This window comes from Melozone crissalis, unplaced genomic scaffold (genome assembly GCF_028551555.1).
Source record: "Melozone crissalis strain CALT ecotype California unplaced genomic scaffold, PUWL_Pcris_2 ptg000090l_1, whole genome shotgun sequence".
Classification (NCBI taxonomy): Eukaryota; Metazoa; Chordata; class Aves; order Passeriformes; family Passerellidae; genus Melozone; species Melozone crissalis.
Genome location: NW_026535867.1, coordinates 1,864,672 through 1,887,594, shown reverse-complemented (window position 1 = coordinate 1,887,594; position 22,923 = coordinate 1,864,672). Strand labels below are relative to the sequence as shown.

At 44.0% G+C, this 22,923-nt stretch overlaps 1 protein-coding gene across 2 annotated transcripts; it reads right to left on the bottom strand.

Annotated features, from left to right (window-relative positions):
- Positions 1-1,138: 1,138 nt before the first annotated feature.
- Positions 1,139-21,222, bottom strand: NDP (norrin cystine knot growth factor NDP). 2 transcript variants are annotated; one of them, XM_054291303.1, is made up of 3 exons: positions 21,135-21,222; positions 9,973-10,327; positions 1,139-1,959 (listed from the first exon to the last, which is right to left on the bottom strand). In XM_054291303.1, the coding sequence occupies exons 2-3, from the start codon at positions 10,189-10,191 to the stop codon at positions 1,732-1,734; spliced, it is 447 nt and encodes a 148-aa protein (XP_054147278.1). In that variant the 5' UTR covers positions 10,192-10,327; positions 21,135-21,222; the 3' UTR covers positions 1,139-1,731. The 2 variants fall into 2 exon arrangements, with proteins under 2 accessions (XP_054147278.1, XP_054147277.1); XM_054291302.1 differs by lacking the exon at positions 21,135-21,222 and adding an exon at positions 20,172-20,324.
- Positions 21,223-22,923: the final 1,701 nt, after the last annotated feature.

Here is a 22,923-nt window from a genome sequence, read left to right as displayed (position 1 = left end):
AGCTGACAGGCCTCAGGAACAAAATGTAAACAATGATTACCTGCTGCTGTGGAATGCAACAGGTGCATCTGTGATTGGTCTCATGTGGTTGTTTCTAATTAATGGCCAATCACAGTCAGCTGGCTCGGACTCTGTCTGAGACACAAGCCTTTGTTATCATTCTTTCTTTTTCTATTCTTAGCTGGCCTTCTGATAAAATCCTTTCTTCTATTCTTTTAGTACAGTTTTAATACGATATATATCATAAAATAATAAATCAAGCCTTCTGAAACATGGAGTCAGATCCTCATCTCTTCCCTCATCCTCAGACCCCTGTGAACACGGTCACAGTTGAGCAGATGAGCTGAACTCTGCTCTTGGAAAGGATTTCCCCTCCTTCCACGAGACCCTGCCAGACACTGCTGTGCCAGTGGGAGCCAATCCAGCCTATCCCAGACAATAACTGTAGGGCTGTGCTCATGGGTGCTCCTGATCCTGAATCCTTACACAGCAAAGATGCTCTCAACACCCTCCTGACTTCTGCCAAACCAAGGGCTCAGCAAGGTTTCTGTGAACAGCACAGACAGCTGCTGGCTGACTGCATACACTGCCATTTAAGAACATTAGAATTTTAATATGAGATAAGAACAGTTATGTTATTCCCTTGAAGTCACAACAGACTGTGACTGAACCTTCCTAAAATCTCATATTGATGGAGGAGGGACAGAGTTTCTCAGCAAGTGCCAAATACCATTCCCAAACTTTGGATCCCCTGTTGTTTTAAGATTTAGAATTTGGGGATTGCCTGTCTTTGAAAGGCAAAATGGTATTTGTTCAATGGTCTAAGAATTATAGATGAAAATAAGTCCTAGGTTTAATCATCATTTTGATAGCTCTGGTTCTGTACATCAACAGGTCCATTTAAATTAAGAAACTACTCCATCTAGTATGTGGCATTTTAATATTTGATTAGTTCTCAGCTTTTGAATAATGGCTTTTTCAACAGATGTGATGTGTCACATTTCCTGACTTTTAGAAGGGAATAGTGAGTCTCATGACCTTTCCCTTCCCAAGAGTTGCTCAGCCACTGAACTCTGATGACACATGGTGCAAATAATTGTTTCAGCAAGGCTGCGTATTCCAAGCATGGCATTTCATATCCACTTCACTTTTCAATGGTTTATTTGTAATTTCTGCTAAACCACAGTTAAAGTTATCCAGCATTTGGCCACTAGGTCAGTAACAGATGACCCTTGCCAACAGCACAGATTGCTTTGAAGGCCAGTATAACTAGAAAACTGAGAATAAATTGATAGGTTAAGAGGTTGTCTGTGGGAACTGATGCCCATCCTCTGTCCAAATGTCACTTTCCAGACTGCAGTGCTGTCATCTGGCTGACCTTCTCCTCTTTTCCTCTGCTGCCCATGGCCTAAAGTAAAAGCACCTCTCTGTAGTCAGAGACGAGTCTGAAAAAGAACAAACTCTCTAAAAATATCCTTTCAGAAAAAAAGAAAGGCTTCCTAAAAAACAAGTCCTCGTGCTTTCGCCTTTATCACAGCCCACAGTGTGGCACCAGCACCATCCAGCAACCCAGGATATTTTGTACTTCTGCTCTCGGATTCAATCCAGCTTGGTTAGTCCTGTCCTCGCTGCAATCCTGTGCTGGGAGCTCCAGCCCGGCCTTGGGTTGTTTTTGGGGCTCTTTCCCCACAGCAGCACCCCCTTGTCCCCCGTGTGCCATGCCCCTGGTCCCTAGGAGTTGCACTCCTCGCAGTGGCAGGAGAGGATGTAGCGGTAGGTGGCCGTGAGCCGCATGCCCCCCGAGCAGCGCAGCCTCATGGCCTTCAGCTTGGAGGTCTGGGGCCGGCAGCAGTGGCAGCTGGAGCGGAAGGGCTGCTTCAGGACCGTGCTGAAGGACACCATGGGCTCCGAGCGCGACGTCTGGCTGCAGCGGCCTTCGCAGCGGGCCAGCAGCACCATCTGCCAAGGCAAGCATAGAGGTCAGTGTTATGAGTAGAACACCTGTCCATTTTTTTTTTTAAAGTTGCAGAGTTCACAGGTTGGGCTAGTTGCTGCCAGGATGGAGTTCTAACTGTTTGTTGTTGTAATCACCTGTTGTTTTTGTTAACTACCTGTTGTTGATGGTTAAGAATTCCCCCTTTTGTCAAGTGACACCCTGCTGCTTCCTGGAGGATGGCACCCAGATGGTGAAGGAGAAGGGACATTGAGTTGGCATGCAAATGACATCGGGAGAGACCCCTCAGCAAACCTAGACAAAAACCCCCAAAAACAATGAGCCAACACGGAATTTACAGATCAAAGTGATGTCTAGACATGAGGAACAGAATCCAGTATCCACTAAGACCCTTTTTACTCCTCACCTTAACCTAAAAGATGTTGGCTATAAAGAGGACCTTGAATGTCAAACCAAAAAACTGGGAATCTCCGGATGCTTTGATGAGGACAGAACTGCCAGCTCTGCCACAGACCAGTGGACAAAGCTGCACTCTTCCTCCACCTCTGCGCACTGCTCTTCCTGGGAGCAGTGGTGGCATGAGTGCGGACCTGTCGGTTCTCCCCACCCAAGCTGATCACTTTTAATAAAGACATTAAAAAGGAGAAAGGTCTCCTGCCCGTGTTTATTTTAGTTAGGAAACGTGTCCCCAGCACACAACCCATCCCAGCCCCACAGTGTGCTTTGCCCTGGAGGAGATAATGTGGGCAGGAGGAAAAGCAAGGCTCCTCCTGAAATCCCTGGCACTGACAACCAACAAGGACTGCAGGACATGGACTGACCATAGGGCTCCAAATGGTCACAGCCAGCCCTGTTTTCCAGACAGTGACTGCATCCATGACTTGCTGACTCCAGATCTGTGGCAGTCAAGCCCTTAAATCATCATCCAGGCTGATTGTTTATTTGGGTATTTACCAGTTCTCAGTATGCACACCAACTGGTTCTCATGTCTTGAGTTTAGATATATGAACATGTAAAGTAGAAATCTGAAGAAGATGCTCCGTTTATTGCTTTAAAGAAGTATGTTTCCAGCTCATTCCTTTGATAAAGATCACCTCGAACATGTATTTGCAATTATATATGTATCTGTATATCATTGCATCAGTTGTATCTATATAAAATGCACTGCATGGCGTAAAGCAGGGAAAATGCAAAAGAAGTTGAGCTGGTTGCCATGAAGATTCCCTAGTGAGATTTTCCAAAAACAGTGCAGCTCCAGCAAATGTGGGCTGAGACCAGAGCAAGGTAACTTGCACAGCCAGAGGCACTAAAGGAAAGAGATTTCCTGAGCAGCCACCTACTGCCCAACAACCCCTTGAGCAGAGGAGATGCAGCATTAAGCACTACATGAATCTTGGAAAGGGCCCTCTAAAGCTCAGCAAATGATGTGCTAGAAACAGCTGTTACCACCCTGATAAGGGGGGTTGTACAAGTTTGAGCAGACTCCTGTACTTTCATGGGGAAGGAAATATTAAATCCATGTCAGCTCATTTTTGCTTAACCAACATAAACTTCAATATCAGCTTATTATGTCATCCAAAGTCGGCGGTAAAACAGTTGTTTTTCTTATAACCAAGGGAGAACATTACATTTTAACTACACGTATCTCATGGTTTTTTTCCAGAAAATATGAAAGAACAACTACAAATGTGACAACAAATACTTTACAGTGTTAAACCTTTTTGGGCTTCTTTCATTACACAGGCTCAACTGGCTGCAAATCTCTAAGTTCTGCAAGCAGGTACATCAAACGTTTAATTTTCTTTTTAGTCAGAGTTGTAAGGAAAGATGAGATAAAAGAGAGAGAATATTCCTGAAATCAAGTAGGAAATGCCAGCATCGTCTGTGTCCATGGGAAAGGTTCTGACCATCCATTGTAAAGTGCTTAAAAATTACTCTTGCAAGAGTACTTGCATGCTAAATGTTTTGCTTGAAAATGTATTAATGTATTAATATATTAATAACAACATTTCCAGTCAACACAGGTCACAAAGATGTCTTCATGAGCTAAAGATCTGTGCTTGGTACCATTTTGCTTCTTAGTTAGAGATGAGCTTTTGTTGCTTTCTGATAAATCTGTCATCCTTTAAGATTTGTAGCATAAATTTATGGTCTCCTTTCTGTGGTACTGCATATTCATACATAAATTAACTTCAGCTGTTTGTACTAATATGGTGGGAGGGAAATTTCAGTGTACTCTTGAGTCACACCTGAGCTTTAGACCCATCAGCTACACCAAGCTTCTTAATAACAGAGTCTTTAGTGTGCAGAGACCATGAAAGGGACAATCGCTGCAGTGCTGTCACCCCATTACTCACAGATAAAGATCTACATTTTTTCCCTTGCTAAACAAACCTCACTTCCCAGGCAGGCAGCTGGTGAAGGCATCTAATTAGACACCAGCTCTGCAGGTATCTAACCCTGCCTGAATTGCAAAGGAAAGGAGCAGATTGGGACATTTGACCCAGTAATTTCCTTCCCAGCACCTTGACAGCCCTTGTTAAGTGCCCTGCTTTGACCAGCTCACCAGGCTGTGCCCTCTCTGTCACAGACTGCTCCCAAATGTTTGGCTGAGCCACAGAATCACAGAATTAACCAGGTTGAAACAGAGATCATCAATAAATTTTGGGGGTGAAGAGCAATCCAACAGCTCCTGGCAAGTGTTTGAAGACTTCAGAGACAGCAGAGTTGAAATCTCCTCAGGAGTGGTGCAGGGGCATGTACAACAGCCAGAAATTGCTTTTTGGGAGGTTCAGAGTGTCCCTAGAGTCCCTTCCAAGCCATCATTTCTATGATTTCAGCCCAAATGTGACAGCACACACTGCTGTATGGTGGGGCTGACTTTTGGTGGTTGATGCTTCTGGAGCTGGAAAAATCAGTCACTTTCTGGTACTGTTACCCTAAGAATTTTTATGATGAACATCTGCTCCTGTATCTGCAGGTACTTACAGAAATGACAATAAAAATAAAACCCTTAAGAAACTGGCAGGACTAGAGAAGAGTTGTGCAGAGTAATTATAAGGTAGAATTACCCGATGTGCCAATATCTCTGTCTCAATATAAACAGCTGGCTTCCTAATGCAAACCCAGCCAATATTTAGTCAATGTGCCACTGTATTTATAATTTATTATTTACACATTATAATTTCTAAGCCTTGCCTTTAATAATTTGTTTCAATCTTTGGAGGCTCTAATTTTAATCTGAAATTTTCCTGGCTATTTAGTTTTCCATAAGATTAAGGTCAGTATTTATAGAATCACACAGTGTGGGTTTTATTCCTTGTTTTTGGATGACAGAGTAAACTATTACCAATGGCATAAACCAAATGTTATAAAGTTGAATTTCAGGCTAAAAAAATATCAAATTTCCCATTTTCATACCTTTCTTACCTTCTGGGCTACCTAAAGTCCTAACCAAAATTTACCTTCCTCTTCATAAATCCGGAACAGCACCAGTAGATTTTGGCAGATGTGCAAATGAGCTGGAAATAGCATCCACTTTGAAAGCTTTGCCTTTTAATCAATTGCTCTGGCTGCTTATTGCTTCATATGCTATAGCACAATAGAGATTATCACCTAAATAATTAGTAATGCTATGATGCATGGCACAATGATAGAGTGGGTGTGTAAATATAGTAAAAACACATGGGTATTTTATAACCTGACACCTCTTGGCTCCCCCTGGCCCCTGCACATGTGAGTTTGTGCATGTCACCTTGCAAGGCTGCATCCAGAAGCACAGTGTCCCACAACAAGGGAACCACGTGGGTCTGTGAGCAGCTAGGGAAGAATATTAATATTATTATCATCATCATCATCATTATCATCATCATCATCATTATCATTATTGTTATCATTATCATTATTACTTAAAGTCAATGGTCTCACAGGTACAAAAGAGAGCAGCCTGAATCTGAGGCAGTGTTTGACTCTGATCATTTGAGCTGCATTCTGGAAATCCAGAAGCTGTGAACTGGTGTGTTATTAATGGTGTTTGTAGTCCTCTTTTCTGCACCTCCAGCAACAAACTGAAGCCCAAAAGCAGATGGGCTGAGAACAGATTTTCACATAGTTCCCATGGCCTGGCTGCAAACAGGCATTACTGAAAATCTCCTGAGCTACCTCAGGAGTTAATGTCTTCAAACATCTGCTAAATCTTTCTTCATGTGCTCTGTGTCTCCCTGGGCTGGATTCTTCAGTCTGAGACTGTCAGTGGTAGCACACTTCTGGCACATCTGGATGAAGCACTTGTGACAGCCAGAACTGGAATTTAGGAGGCTCTGGGAGCAGTGAGGGAACCCAGCACATTGATGGAGACCGGTCAGGGTAAATCCAATGCAGTCAGGGAAGGGAATATCTCATGAGCTGATAAAAACATTTCCTTGAAGACAAAGGAAAACAGCTTTTTCTGAAACAAATGGCCTTCTTCCATCCCCCTTTTGTGTCTCTTTTGTACTTTTTGTTACTATAATAAACTATGTTTCCAAAGGATTTGGGAAACTGTTTTCATCGCCTCCCTGAGGCCACGAGCAAAAGGGATTTTAATGATTAAATTATATTGGCTGGATGTTTAACAAATCTACTTCCCATGTGGGTGCAATTGGCAGCCTCCACAGAGAACCCTAGTGGACATAATCCTTTTTCAACCAGGACAGACAGCAAACATAATACATCTTGCAATTTCTGAAGCCACTTTTGACTTCTGTAACTCTATGCTGCACCAAAAGGGAAAACATATGGAGTGAGAAAGGATATCTCAGTGAAACCATCACCCCAAAAAAGGGCAAAATCTCTGCTTGACACTGTCATTCCAAGCTTCCACGATGGAAACTTGGTGGAAACAAGAGGTACCACAATTCCCACAGCTACTCCCACAGAACTTTCCTTTTTTTGTCCTGGTTACATTTTAACACTATATATATATATATATATATATAAACAGACATTGGATCTAGTTTTAATTAGCATGTCTAATATTCCTCGGTGTTTATATGCTACTAGATCCAGAACAGAAGCCATAGGTCTACCAGAATGATTCAGATACCTAAGACCTTAAAACTAAACAAAACACAACAACAACCAAAAAAAAAAAAAAAAAAAAAACCACCAAAAAACCCCAAACAACATGAAAAAAGCTTGAAGTTTCTGGGAAATTATTTCACTTTGTATGGAAACTGTTTTCATTTTCCACTTCATGAGAAAGTCCATACAATTCACAGTATTGTTATAGAAGTGTTCTTGAAACTGTTGTGGCCATTGGGAAGCCAGAATATGTAATAATATCTTGAAACATGATTTCCATTAAAGGCTTGATTTGAAAAGAATCACTGAGTTTTGCAGCCACAATTGCTAACGTTTATGTCAACTTTTTTTCCTCAAAGCTTTTGAAAGTTTATGGATTTCATTACAATGCTTTCTGTGTTTTTACTTCCAGCTCCACTCCTAAAGGCCTGATTGCTTTTTTTGCTTTTTTCTGTCATTGGGGAAGCTAAAAAAAAAGTGCATTGTCACTGGGTTCTTTTCCTTCCTTCCTTCCTTCCTTCCTTCCTTCCTTCCTTCCTTCCTTCCTTCCTTCCGCCACTTCCGCCTCTTCCGCCACTTCCGCCTCTTCCGCCACTTCCGCCACTTCCTTCCGCCACATCCTTCCTTCCTTCCACCACTTCCTTCCTTCCTTCCGCCACTTCCTTCCTTCCTTCCTTCCGCCCCTTCCGCCACTTCCTTCTGCCACTTCCTTCCACCACTTCCTTCCGCCACTTCCTTCCTTCCTTCCGCCACTTCCTTCCGCCACTTCCTTCCGCCACTTCCTTCCTCCACTTCCTTCCTTCCGCCACTTCCTTCCTTCATCTTTCCCTCCTCTCCTTAGGTATGGCAGGTGATCAGAAAGGTCCAGAGAGGGGAGGGCTGTGGCAAACAGATCCCTGTAAATGGAAACCACTCACACACCTCCACTTTGTCACTTTTGCCTCTTGCTGAAGTGAACTGCAATAAAATCAGTATTGCACAACAGCATGCACGTCTGCAGCTCTCTGTGTTACTGCCATGTGTCTCCCAGATGGTAGGGAGTTCTAGTCTAGCCCAAAAGCAAACCAAAAGACCTCTCCTGAATCTCAAGTAATGGATGATTTTGCTGTGTGGATTCAGAAGAAGTAGGGCAAAAGTCTCTGGGCTCCCACTGCTGTGAACCAGGCGTGGTTATGCAAACCCAGCATCCAGCCCTGCTGAGAGAGCAGTGTGAGGCAGCCCAGAGCAGAGCAGCCTCCCTGGGCCCAGTTTTGAGGCTGCCAGCCACTCTCTGCTGAGCAGGCACAGGATGAGCCTGGCTGCAGAGCTTTGGCCAGGGCAGCAGCTGCGCTGGTGCACAGAGCACCCAGCAGGTCTTACCTTCTGTGGGCACTTCTGTATGTGCTTTATTTCAGCTGCTTTTTATGCAGCTACCTGTGGCATTCCCTCACCGCTGCACTGATTGTGGGAAGCAAAGGAGCTCCTGCACACAAAGGGACCTGCAGCCAGCACTGCATCCATCCCCACTCTGGATATTCTCCTTGTAAATTCTCCCAGGATCCCTGCTGCTGGGGTTTGCCACCAGGCAGGCACCCCTCTTGTGATGAGCCCTGTCACACACCAGCCTCCCATCGCTCTCTTAGCCTGCACAGGGCTGGCAAAAGCACTGGAGCTGGCAGTCCTTCCCTTCCCTTAATCCTGGGATGTGAGTGCCTGAGGCAAAGCCCCTTCCCATGGGACAGAGGAATGGCCCAGTCATCTGAATGCACTGTGTTAACTCCGACAGAACAAATTAGAACAAGACAAAAGGGACTAGCAAGGATTTTCCCATTGTTTCTCCCAATTCTTTTTCTCCACATAATGAAATAAATGGCTGTAGGCTACACACACAGGCTGGTAAACCACTTTGACACAAAACTTTTCAGGCTTGAAATCCCAAATGAAAGTCAGTCTTGTATTTCTGTCTGCTCCTAAGCCCTACAGTTGCCATCCAAGTGTCATTCTGCATGTAAACAAAGGCTTTGAAAAGGGGGTGGGCAGGGAGAAAATAAGGAATATTCTTCATAACATTTTTTAAATTGCCATTTTATAGTTTGGTTCTTTATCTCAGCTCTTCACCTATAGTAGCTATGAACTTGCTCCAGATTAAGCATTCACTTGAAGGATGGGATGACGGATGATCTAAATTTCCAAACTAGCTAATCTCCTTGGGGCCATCAGCTGAGATCCCAAATGTGCTCCTTTCCATCTTGTCATTTACTGCGTGTAAGCTTTACCATCATAGTGAATTTCTCCTTTTGAAAAGGTGAAAAGCGAGTCAAGAGCCTTTACCTCCAGTCCCAGTTCTTATGTACACACAAGATAAGATCCTGTATGACACAGGATATCCTTATATCTGCATGTCTCTGCTGCTAGATTCTACTAGATAGGAACTCACACAGACAAAATCACCCAGAATGGCTCATTTTAACAACTCTTCCCTCAAAGCTGTGAGGGGGTGAGGCGAGCCTTGTTAAAAACGGGACCAGACTCCCGGTACTAAAGTGATTTCAGCATTTATTATAATAAAAGGAAAGGCCTAAAGCAAGGAGGCCAAGCAGGAGCGTTCCTATCGGGGATGCTGCAGCACCGGCGCTGGGTTTTCCTTTCAGCAGGGATGTCCCGGATGTTTCAGATGGAGCAGCACAGCTTCCCTGGGTCAGAAACCCCTTTTTATCCTGTTTTTTGTCCATTTGGATTGGTTTCTTTTTGGATCCTTCATTTGCATGAAGGTTTAAGACACTTGAATAGCCCATGACAGTTCTGTCCAGGGTGGCTCGTGGTGCCCTTCACTGAGGTGTGTTATGGTACATTTAGTACCACATTTCTTATAACTACCCTTTTAACCCCTTTTACAATATAACAACCAAACTAACAGCACATTCTTAACAATTATCACTATTTTACAACAGTTTCTGACCTATTTTTAGCAGCCTTACCTTGGAGCTGCACTTGTAGAGAGGGTGGCTGATGGAGTCCACGTAGTGGTGCCTCATGCAGCGGCTGGGGTCGGAGTCGATGAGGAAGGAGCTCTCTGTTTTACTGTCCGTGTCTCCCATCATCACCAGCAGCGACAGCATGGAAATCGAAGCTGCGAGTACATGATTTCCCATTGTCGAGGAACTTCTCGCTGGTAACAGCAGAGGGAGGTAGAGCATCAAAAACCCTCCGAATTCTGGAAGCTAGTTCCTTTCCAGGATGGTGAAAAGTCTGGTTTAAGTGTCTGAGCTGTCATTCTTCTTCTCAAGTTGGAGTCTGATGAGATTGTAATCCACCAAAGAATCTCCTGCACAGCTGGAATAAAAGCAACAAAAATCACAATCCTGAGCAAAAAGACCTCTAGAGAAAATAGACATAAATTGTATTAAAGCACTCAGAAACTTTGCTAGCCAAAAAACCTGCTCAGGGTGAGCATCATCCCCACAGTAGGTAGGGAATATGGCCTTAAGGAAGGACATGTCAAGGCCTTGTTACTTTTAGCATTGTTTTATCATTTCAGGAAGATTATATTACTTTTGACTTTCAACACCACAAGTGGCGCAATGCCACTCTTTTCCACTTGGTGATGAAATTCATCAGAAACTCCTCCAAATCGAAAGGACAGTGTTCCCACTCAGAGTGACAAGGAGGGGCAAGGCTTGGCTACTTTCCACATTACAGATAGGAATGATATGGGATGTCCCAGGCAGCACAAGGAGAGGCTGGAGGCAGTTGAGCTGTGGCTCTGGAGGCTGCCTGGCCGTGCCCTGCAGCTGCAGGGACAAGGGACATCTCCAGGGTGGAGGGATGCTGCAGGTCCGAGCCAAGGCATGAGCAAAGTGGTCTCCCAGTGACCTGCTCTGCATGAGGAACCACCCAGGCCTCTGGCTGAACTGTCTGCCCTCTGAGTACCAAATTCCCATGCACACGCATCCAGGCTTTGTTTGCTTGCTTGTCAGGCAGCACTTTCTGGGTGTCAGTCTCTTCCCAGCTAATTAAAGAGCAGCATCTGAAAAATACGTTTATAATTCCATAATATCCAAGTGCCATCCCAGCCATCAATTGGGAATAAATATGTTCAGGTGGAGACATATGGCTATCTACCCAGGCATCTGGATTTCTGTTTCATGTTGGAGATCAGGAGAATCTCCAGGAAACAGGTACAGGACAGCCCCTGAAACGCTGCCCAGAGCTTTGTGTCCGCAGGGGAAGGAGAATATCTCCATTAGCTGCTTCTTCACAGTCCCTTGATCCTTCTCACAAAGCCCTTGTCCCAACTGGGTGATTAATTTCACTTTTACTACAAACAGATATAACTTGAAAGAGCTGTGAATTATCCATCTAAACACAGCCCGATGAAGGATAGTCAAAGGATACTCATCAGTACAGTTGAAAGTGCAAAGACTTTCTGAAGAAACTTAAGATAAAACAGTTCCCTACTCACAAAGAAATGCTCTGGCAGAGCCTCTTGAGTATTTAAAGAGCTGATGTGTGTGCCTTTACTGCCTTACACAAGCCTCTTTCAAAATTATTTTCTGGTTTGCTGGCAGTCCTCTAAACCGACTGATACTCATCTCTCAAGCAGCCTCCCCACCAGAGTGCTCGATGATTTGTATATTGCTTTACAGCCTCCTCCAGCACTTCTGTGAGAGGAGTGCCTCGCAGTGACAAACACTTCCAGAGTTCATTCAAGTTGGGATGGCACTGATGTGACAGCCAAAATGTCATGCTGAGAAGAAATGTTATTAGGGTTGCTTTGTGTGTTAGAGAGACAAAGATGCTCTGTGTTATTAGACATTTTTGTTGTTGTTGTTTCAGGCTATTATCCATGTGCTTAAGTAGGAAAGGAAAAAATTATGTGACTGTGGATTTAAATGACAATACTTTTTTTCCCCCAGAGTCTGACATATGGCCTGTCATATTTTCCTCAGCAAATGGGTCATTAAAAACATAATATGGCTTTGCAGTATAAAGAACTTAAACAACACTAAACATTTAGGATCTCAGATACAATCATGCACAGCCTCATTCATGTCAATAAATATCCCTCCAAACATTTCAGCATCATAGGAGAGAAATCTCTGGGTCATGGGAGCTGGGACAGACTCCCTCCCTGAAGTGAACTGTGCTACTCCAGTTCGTGCAGATGATGCCCAAGGATTAGCTAACAGGAGGAGGGATGCGCTATTTTTTTCCCCATGTTTAACCTTTTACCTACATTCCTATTCTTTTTTGTAAAGAGGCTGACCAAAACATGCTGCTTGGCAAGGTCTCCCTCCAACATAGTTAATCATTATTACACACCCAGTAATTCCCTCTCTGTCCAAATAAATTTTCTTGATATTAGACGGTCTCATTTCATGTGATACTACACCCAGGGATCCCCATTTCCCATTCTCTCTGTCCCACTGTTAATTCTGGGCTTCTATATCTTTCCATGGTTTTGATCAGCATGATTTAATACAGTGGGAGAAATCTGAAGTGCTGGCTCAGTTTTCAAAGGCTTATCTCCCTCATTTTCTTCAGGAAATAATTGGATGACACAGAGTCTGCCTCATGAAAACTCTCTGAGAAAGCTGGAAAGACACAGGGAAAAGTGTGAGAAAAGGAGAAATGGCTGTACCTTCCCCAGGATAAGCACAGAACAAAAAGTATTAACACTTGCACAACCTTTTAAAATTGCCCTGATACTTCACTAAGAAGGAAATGTAGTGGGTTTTGGTAACAATATTTTGAAAGAAGTAAAAAGTATGACACATTTGTAAGAAAAAAGAGAGAAAACCATTGTAGATATGATCCATCTCTTGTGAAATAAGTGGTTATGGTTGTTCATAGACATACTGGTAAAATGTGTAGTTATATCTCCTGACATACCTATGGGAAGCATGAACACACATTTTTCAAGCACATATGCTATATATAACATATATAACATATACAGAAGAAAAAGTCTTAGAGGGACATTTAAACACATGGAAGGTAGGGTGTAGATTTTTGATTCTGTAAAAAAAAATTCAAAATATTTTCACTTAGGTACATCACCATGATGAGATATGTTGGAATAATATTTTCCATTTCCAGCTGATATTGAGCAATGGCATTTCACTTGAACTTAGCATTATTATTATTTTTTTAAGTTAAAAATTGCATTCCTTTTTGAAATGTTGTCTGAAATTATAAAATCCTAGATAGCACATGCTATCAGGATTGGCGTAAGTAGTTTCCAGTCTATACTTCTGTCCAAAAAACAGAAGCAAGTACAATTGTGCTCATAAATCATCATTACAATGGCATTTTGTTTCATTTGGAACATACACTTTTTAGTTAAAATCAACAATTTCACAGAGCAAATTTTCCTTCTATTTCAGCTGTTTTTTCCTCACTTTCTTTCCATGTAAAACCTGTGGTAGATAGCTCGTCTGCCAAGCTAACCAAAAGGAAACCTAAACCCTTCCACTTTATACCATCCTGCAAAGAAAAAGATGAAATAGATGCAAATGTAACTTTATATCCTCAGGCTGAAAAATTGCTACAAAAATATATGGCCTAACAGTGGATGAAAATCACTGCTTCACATTTTCTTCAGAATTCACTGAGATATGGGAAGTACATTTTGTTAGCAATGGCTTTGTTTCCTTTCCATATACCTAATTTTCAGTATTTCATAGAGAGATAACATACTAAAGCTTCTTACAGCTGTTACCTAAAACTGCTACAGCTGTTAGCCTTAAAACTTTATGGAAAAATAGAAGACATCCCAAAGAAAAACCCTAGTAACACACAGTCTAAGACTGTATTGCATGTGGACTTAGGTGCAAAGTTAAGGTTATTTTTCCAAATCCACACTCTTATTAACTGCTTTCTGAATAATAAAAATTTCTTATCATAGTTTTAGTATCATTTGGAGAGTGGTGAAGGCTAAGGTTTTGTTTTGCTTTAAGGACAGAAGAACATTCCATCATCTGGAATTATTTAGCCAGTCACTTTGTGAGAACGTAAACAGAAATTCCCTTTTTGCTATGTATCTTGGAAAAAATAAAGAGCTGAGCAATTCTCCCAAGGTCTACTGGATCTGCACAGCTTTTACCCTGGGAGGTGGGAAGGGAGCAGTGGAAAAGCTCATTTATGATGTACTTCTAGTTTCCTGAGCCCCCCATATTAGGCATGCATATATGTTCAGCTTGGCCTTCATTTGCTGAGTTTGATTTTCATTTTCTGTGTTTGATACTCTTGCTTGAAGATGAGGGCACCATTTAAGTCACTCTATGCTTTTTGGATTTTGGAGGCTGCCAAAATCCCGTTGAAGCAGCGGTGTGTGTGTATATAACTTAAGCCTGGCCTTGCATGCTGTGCATATTTAGTAAACACAATTACTTGGATCCTACCATGTGGTTCCCTCAATCTGAGTTTATTATGTAAACAAAGAGTTGCAAGACTACTCAGTTTCTCCAAACTCCAGACCTAAAAATGTGTCACTAACCACATATGTGTGTATATATGTGTGCGTGTGTGTCAATTCACTGCTGTTCTGACAAAAAAAGCACCACAGAGTTCTTCATGAGATGAAAATGGATTTCTCAAGAACTTTATCAAATTCAGAAAAGTTTTGATTTCCCAGGAAGATAAGGATTTGGGAGCTCCACTCTCCAAGGTCTTAATTGGAGTGGAAACAACTGTGATGGGCCAATTGCTCAGTCAGGCTCCACAAGGGTTTGTTCTGCAGGGTTAAATTCTCCACTGCCATGACAAAGGCAGCGTGGTCTGTTCCCAAAGATCCTGCAGCACCCACAGCACTCAGGGGGCTCCCAGCCCACACAGCCATCCACACCATGCCTGGGAAGAGCTTGGGAAGCCCTGTGGGACTGAATCTCACAGTGACAATGAGAGCCATTCCAGAGGCTCATGGAGTAGGAGAGGCAACCCCAGATGAGAGGCTGACCCTGATTTCTCTAGAACCACCTCAGAGCCTCTGTCAATTCCAGCATATCTTTTAGCTCTGTAAGTAAATGCAGTCATCTTCTTATCTAGGTATTTTACTGTGATCATTTCTGTGCCAGCAGTGAAGGAGCTGGCCTGCTGTGCATGCTATCAAAAATCCTCACTTCACTCTGCAGCTGCCCGTCAAACACCTGACAGAGCCACTGAGTGGCCACGTGGCAGCCAGGCAGCAGCAGGTGAGCACAGGCAACCCCAGTTGTCTGAGAAATGCCTCCACACAACATTTGAACAGGTTTCTTCCCATCCTGAGGCAAGGCAAACACCAAACGAAATGTTTTAGTGAGACCCTTGCTGGTCAAAATAAATGAATATTCCCCCAAGGTCTTGGTTAAGATGTTCCCTCAAGGTTGTGCTTAAGAGGTTTTGCTCTCCTGACATCCAGCTGTGCTGGAGCTTGTCCCCTTCCATGCCAAGGGGAATGTCTCCATCCATGGTCCAGGAGCCCCATCCACCCATCACAGCAGCAGGGCAGTGTGTGCCTGCACAGAGGGCACACATACAACACACACTCCTGGCCAGAGCTGGCTCCAGCTGGTGGGCAAGAGGAGAGGGGAAGGAAAAAGGCAGCAAGAAGGAAAACAGGCTCAAAAGAAGGAAATTTAAGCCTCTTTATCTGGTTGTCCATGGTAGAGAATTCCATCTTCTGGTCCTACTAAGGCTGTGATGAGAGAAACTCCTTGAAACCATTTTTTACTATGAGACTTCATTAAGTCTTTTAATATTTCAGGAGATGAATGCCTGTCACTGTAAGCAGACTGAAAAAAGAAAAAAAAAACAACAGGAAGACCATGGCATATGAAGCATAAGAAGCAACATGGCAATTGCATTAAAGACAATGGAAGCACCCTGGGGCCTTCAGCACACGTGGGATGAGCATACATGCGGCTGGTTCCCTGGGCTCATTTAAGGCCCCAGAATTGTTCCCACCGTGGGGACCTGGTGCATGAGGTGGAACAAATCCAGCTGAATGGCACTTGAGCTGCATGAACTTCCCTCAGCTTTTGAAGTTCCCAAGAATATTTCCAGCCCTTCAGGTACCAGGAGAGGGGGAGCAGGAGGTGCCTTCCTGCTCAGCAGTTGAAATAACAAACTGCAGTGGGTACTGCGGGCTGGCGCCCGGCCAGCAGACAGGCACAGGCCAACCCGGAGAAAAGGGTTTAATGCACTCCCAAAGAATAACTACTGGGGGACAAAAGAGTGCTTGTATTTTTATTCTTTCCTTTTCCTGCTTCCAGGAAGCTTTAAATAGATTGATTAGGGGCATGCATGGGATATCTCTCTAATGAGGGAGTAGAGCTTTTTAATGGTGAGGTGATGCCAGCCTTGGATTCTTTCTTTATTCTTGTGTCTCGCTGAATAGCACTGTAGTCATGGTCTCGAGTCTCAGACAGCAGAGGAATACAATTTTTCCACTTGGTCATCCATCCAGAGGGTGCTGGATGGGATTATCCTTGGTGAAGCACCAGGTGCAGAGCTGAGCAGTCTAGGGCTGCCCATCCCTCTCAGGAGGCAAACCAGCAAGGGTGGCTGCTGGCTGCAGTGCAAGTGTTCCCAGCCAAGCATTAGCTATAGGATTTGCTTCAGTAATTACCTCTACTTCAGTCTTATGACCCAACAGGAGGCAAAATTACTCTTGGCCAAATTACAAGTCTGAGAGGTCTAGGGCACTCAGGCATGTGTCCTCTACCTGTTGGAGAGTGTCGCAAGCAGGTGGGCAGTTTTTGTTCTCTGTCTTTTGCATATTTTCCACCAAACTCATAGGCCTGTAATTATCAATAGATGCAGGAGTAGGAATGGGTCTTTTTATTCTTTAACATTAAGCAAACACATCCCTGCCACCGGGACCAGCAGAGAGTGTTATGCATGCTGGAGACAGCACATGATTGAAGGGGATGTTCCCTCTCTTCTGACCCCAGGGGCAAAATCCTTTCCTCTTTTATACACAGGCAGCATTCAGACCACCATCCATATACCTCATCCTCTGATAATTAGGGAACCTAAATATTTGGCTCATGGTAACAATTCTGGGTCTTCTAACAAGGGGAGCAGCGTTGCCCTAGGTCCCACTCCCTTTGAGCCGTGCTGCTATGACAGCAATGTGATTGTCACTGCCATGGTATGCTTAACCTTTGCCAAACCAGAGCTGAGGCATTAACTCAGATCCTCAGCCCACATGTCTTAAAGGGCAATGTAACCTGTGCTGCCTCGGCCCAGCACAGTCTGCAGCTCAGTAATAACAAGCACGAAAATGTGACAAGCGTGAGCAGTAAAAATGATTGATGCAGCTAGAAAAATAACAAAGAGAAGCTGAAAAATAGCAATGAGGAGGAGGAATTCCTGGGACCAGTGTCTCCATGGCACCAGCAGCCCCCTGCTCTCACACCAGAAGAGAGGCTACACTCCAGTAGAAAGGATCTCCATACCACACAATGAAATTCCAGCAAACAGGACAAGGACTGATGGTGTCTGGAAGTGGCAGTGCCACTGCTACCCGGATAACTGTTTGAATTAGATTATGTGAGAAAAGGAGGAATATATAGACGACCAGCTGCTCAAAGGCTTACTACAACCTTGCTTTTATTGTTCTGCTAAGTTAGAGGTGGGGCATCAGAGGGATTCCTAACATACCACTACTGAGAAATTTTAATATGTTCCACACTGACACATATAAAAAGGAAATAACAGCTGATCACAGCCAGCAGAGACTGCAACATCTCATTATATGCATGCACAGAAGGGTGGTTGAAGTGGGGAGCTCTTGGCTCAGACACCTGAGCTAACCTGACCTGACTAATCCATTCTCCTGCCACTGAGTTGAGTTTCAGCAAAAGGACTGTCAAGTGTGAAGTCAGACAGCAGAAAAAAAAAGGTGATCTGGACATGGCTATTCAGCCCATCCCGAGATACCAGGACATGGAGAAGGGCAGGGGAGCTGAGAGGCAGAACACTTAACACTGATGAAAAGAAACACGTGTTTACACAAGCGACAATGATCCAGGGGAACAAGATATCACAGAGGGCAAAAGTTTAGCTGGGCTCAGCCAAAGGACCTGTTGTGCATGGGGAGGGGGTTACAGTCACAGGGGTTTCATTTCTCAAGAGTTTTTGGAAGGGTTATAAACCCTCAGGACTCTGAGAGCTCACTGGATGGGGTTAGGGAGAAATTTGCCCCAGCAAGTTACCCCATAGCTGCTGCCACAGGGACTTTGTGTGTTTCTTTGATGTGGCCACTTCCAGAGGTGGATTGCTCAAATAACAGCAGGCTACAGTCTCATGTAGCAAAACCTTCCTAAAACTCACAGGGACAAGTCTCTTCAGGAGCATGAGACAGAGAAATTTGTAATACTTATAATACAGATAGCAAATATTTATAATTGTGATTAAAATAGTGATTGGGAGGTGGGGAGGGGGAAAGAGAGAGTTTTGTTTTTTTCAGTTAAGCCAACAATCCACCAGACAAGTTGCAAGAATTAATGTCTCAGTGGTTTCATGCAAGCTTTCACCATAGATAGTCAATTCTCTCCAACTCCAAGGACAACCCTGAGCACCTCCTAGTGCATCTGAGAGCTGACAAGCCAGGCAGGGAGCAAAGCCAGCCCCAGGAGAAATGGGAAATGGAGCCAATCACAGGAGGATTCCCTGTCAAACGAGTCACAGCAGGCATCAGTGTGAGCTCCCAAGGAGGTGGCTTATTTCCCTCCCACCTGGGCAGGAGACACTGCAGCCCTGGGCAGGCAAGAGGGCAAGAACATGCAGATGCTGCCACAAGCCTCAAAAGTGAGTGAGGGATGGTTCCAGTGGGGAAGAAGGCTTTTGTGGAAATCAGCCATGCCTAAGGAGCTACCTGGGGTGCTGCTACTGCAAACTGTACCCAAGACTGTCCATAACAAATATCCTGCCCAGCAAAGGCCAGTCATCAGCACACATTAATCTGATCCAAACCAGGCACTGCACAAACCCAGGAAAGCTACACAGGACACCTTCAGGTAGAGAAATAGCCTGTAACTAATCATCAGCAGCCCCTAATTATACCCTGTCCCTAAATCAAACAGCATTTTACTTTGTAAGCTTGAAATACCTATTCCTTCCACATTTGTTTTTAACTGGGAAATCTTAAAGCATTGTTTCATAGTGCAAAATAATATTTCATTAGCAGCAAGAGTATATCAGTGTATCTATAAGTCACATTGGGAATCCCCAATTCAAGCTGATGAGTAGTTACTCACCAAATAGTTCTGTTTAGGTCAGGAAATTATTCATGTGTATAACTACTCACAAATATGAGTAAGGTCCCACAGCAAGAGCAAAAGTGAGCATTATTAGTAATTCAAAAGGAAGGGGGAAGAAATAATAGGTACAGGTCCTAAAATGTAGATATATTCTTTCAAGGAGGGACAAATAACAGCACTGTGATTATTACAGCCACACTTATTGCCACATCAGGCAGCTGGATTGCTTCTGTTAGAAAATAACTTTGCAACAAAGTACTGATTTCAAGTGAGTTTGTCCACACTGTTGGTTTTAAATAATCATTTGCCTTCAAGTGAGTTTGTCCCATTACTGGTTTTAAAAAACCTTTTGCCGGTTCTTTTTCAACAGGCAGAGTTCCTTCCTCTCAGCCATAGTTATAAAGCTTTAGGAACTGTAAGTACCATGTATATACATGAATACACTGTAAGTAGCATATATAGGAAATATATGTTTCATCTTTAAAGAGCTGCAGAAACCTTAAGCAGTTACTTGCCATGCTGTCTCTCCCTGGCAGAAACAAGCTGTGTTATAGGGAGGCTATGAGAGAAATTTCAATGACCTTGCAGGGTAGGGTAAGAAATCTGCCTGGCAGCCCCAAGGGAGTCAGAACACACACACACACACACACAGAGGCACACACAAATCCAGGTTTGCCACAAGAAAATCCCCCCCAGCACACACTGTGTGTGTGACACTGCAGCAGCAGCTAACCCAGTCCCGAGACTGGGATTTTTTGTCACTCTGTTCTTTGCTGCCGGAGCCACTGAACTTTCACAGGATGAGTAAGAAAATCTCTCCCCCAGCACACACTGTGTGTGTGACACTGCAGCAGCAGCTGAGACTGGAATTTTTTGTCACTCTGTTCTTTGCTGCCGGAGTCGCTGAACTTTTCCAGGATGGGTTCACTCACCTGTGTCCGGCAGGAGCCGGGGCTCTCCCTCCGGACAGTGTCCGCTGCCGAGCCCCGCCGTTCCCTACCCTGACACTTGCTCACAGAATCCTTCCTTGGTCCCAGCGAAGCGGAGAGCAGTCATGCTGGTGCCTCTGGCGCTGGCACACAGCGAAATGATCGGCCGGGAGCGGAGCAGAGCCTCCCTCTCTCCTTCTGGGGTCGCGCAGCATCCTCCGTGTCCCCGGCCGCCTTCCGATACACCCCGGGCACCCAGCAAAGCCAGGCACAGGGGCTTTCCCCGCAGCTCCCAGCCGATAAAGAGTGCGGGCTCAATCTGTGCTAACCCACGAGCAGCGCTGTCCGCTCCATTGGAGAGCCTCTCGGAAGTTTGGATAAATAATAACGTGAGAATTGCGAGCGCTCCCGCTAAGCGTGAGGCGCAACGTTAGAAATAAATATTGCCTGTTGTTTCAGATTGTTCTGAGCGCTCCAGCGGATGACTGGCAAGAGAACAGCAGGCGTAAGTGGTGGTGGAAGTAAACAGTCCAGCTTTAAAGCAGCAGGCTTGCCCGTGTTCGCAGAGCCCTGTTGTAGCGGGACAAAGGGGGTGCTGGCGATCCCAGCGCTCTCCCGGTGATTCCAGGGGTGATTCCAGCATATCCATTCACCCCAGAGCCACAAGCCATGGCCAGCACTGAGTCGCAGGCTGGAGCTCAGCGTGCTCACATAAATAGGTGTTTAACCAAGTTGCTCAGAAGCACCCTGGGTCACCCATTTGACCACATACAGGCAACCTTCAGATAGGAGATAAGGACACAGGAATAAGGAGACACAGGGACTAGAGCTGTGTTGATTCCATTTAAACAATATTTAATTTAAAAAACAAGGAGAACATGTCTTTGTCAGATTAAGAGATTAAGCACACAGTTAAAGTACGTGTAACACTCAAAATCTGTAGGAATATCTTATTTGCATGCTTACCTTTGGAAAATGCACCACTCCTTCCTTCCTTCCTTCCCTCAAACCCTTTGGAGAGCTGAAAGAGGTCCTGTTACTCCCAAATGCTTTTGTTCTTCTGTCCCTCCGTCACATGGCTTGCCTTTTATATTTGCAACACACAAAAGTTAGGGCTGTTGTTGAAGAGAGAGAGGGAGAGAGAGGGAGAGAGGGGGAATGTCAAATGGAAAAGTGCCATTGCAGTCATATATCAATCAGGGCAGCAGCAGCAGCAGCTCGCTGGCAAATGGGAATTCCACAGAAATGTGAAGCTCTTGTTATCTGAGAAATCACAAAACACCACGAGCCAAGCTCCCCTCTGCAGGGACTTCATATAATTGGCAAGCCAGGAAATAGAAGGAAATGTAGGCGCTTTTTTAATTGCTGTTATTGTTTCAGATCTGGAGATAAGGACGCTGTGGCATGTGTAAACCAGTGGAATATAAATCCTGAATATAAATCCTGAATCAAATTCCTTCCTAAGCAAATGGACCATGTGCAAGATAAAGCAAACCACTGAGAAGCAAGGGAATGGAGCTAAGTGAAGAATCTGACAGTAATGATTTAAAGAATTTGATAAGTGTTTGCACTTGGAAAATATCCATAGAAAAACTACCTGCTCCCTGGATTACTCATTAATCTCCTTTTTTTTCTGACCAGTTTTTCTTAGGCTTTTTTAACTGTGATTGATCTCAGATAGCCTTAATTCAAGATATGCTGCTTCACTACAATTGGTCAACTAAACCATCTGACATTCTCTAGCTCTCCAGTTGGGTAAGCAGGCAAGCATTTTCTGTATAAATACTTCTCTGCAAACCTGCAATTCCCCTGCTTCCAACAACCTGCCCTGAAATCCTGAAGTTTCTGTCAAATAAACTCAGAATTTTGCTCAGAGAAGAAAACACTGTCTTTCTACTTTACACACCTTTCTCTGAAGAAGGCCAAGTTTGGAAGAAGTTATCCTTAAAATATTTTATAAAATATTAAAAATATTTTAAAATATTAAAAATATTTAAAATATTAAAAAAAAAAAAAAAAAAAAGCCCTGAGAGGCTGAAGGCAGGCTCCATCCATGGAAAACCCCTCTTACAACAAACACACCACAGCTCTGGATGCACCAAACCCTCTTCCCTTCAGAGGAGGGTGTTTCACTTCCCTGTGGAGTGCCCCTTAGTCATCCTGCAGGATTGTGTGAAACACAGATCTAAGCTGGTTAATTAAAAAATAGATCTAAGCTGGCTAATTAAAAAATAGGCAACATAGCTGTCCATTCACAAGCTGGATCTGTTCTGGCCAGCAGATGGACAGGGCTCTGTGTCCATTATGTTTGAACTCTAAAGGCAAGTTGGTATTTGATGGATGATGTTATTAGCTAAATGTCTTATGTAGTATAAGATCAAAGAACAGATGGGAATTATGCCTTAAAATAGAATAATCTAAAAGGGGGATGGCTTTTAGATGAGTAAGCATCATGGAAACAATAAAGGAGACCTTGCTTTGCTGCACAGCCAGGTTTGACCGGCGGGATAAACAAGCAACCCACTTAGGCCCTCAATTCTTGGGATGTCAGTTTTGCTGCACATTTCTCCTTTCATATTCAGTGTTTACATTGTTTTGCCTCTTGAGTCAACCTTGTGTTTCTCTCCCTGACCAAAAGTGTCCCAGCTCTCTGTTTCCTTGCAGATGCCACTGAGGTCACCCAGCGTGGGTGACAGCAAAGCTCAGCATTGCCTTCACCTCCCTGTAACCACAGGCTGAGATTGCTGCTCTGGCA

What these genes read in the sequence shown, in the direction of transcription:
- NDP (XM_054291303.1), bottom strand. Translation starts at nt 10,191, where the DNA reads ATGCTCTACCTCCCTCTGCTGTTACCAGCGAGAAGTTCCTCGACAATG. An exon ending in TCTACAAGTGCAGCTCCAAG is followed by an intron (nt 1,960 to 9,972) that starts GTAAGGCTGCTA and finishes TTGCCTTGGCAG; the next exon opens with ATGGTGCTGCTGGCCCGCTG.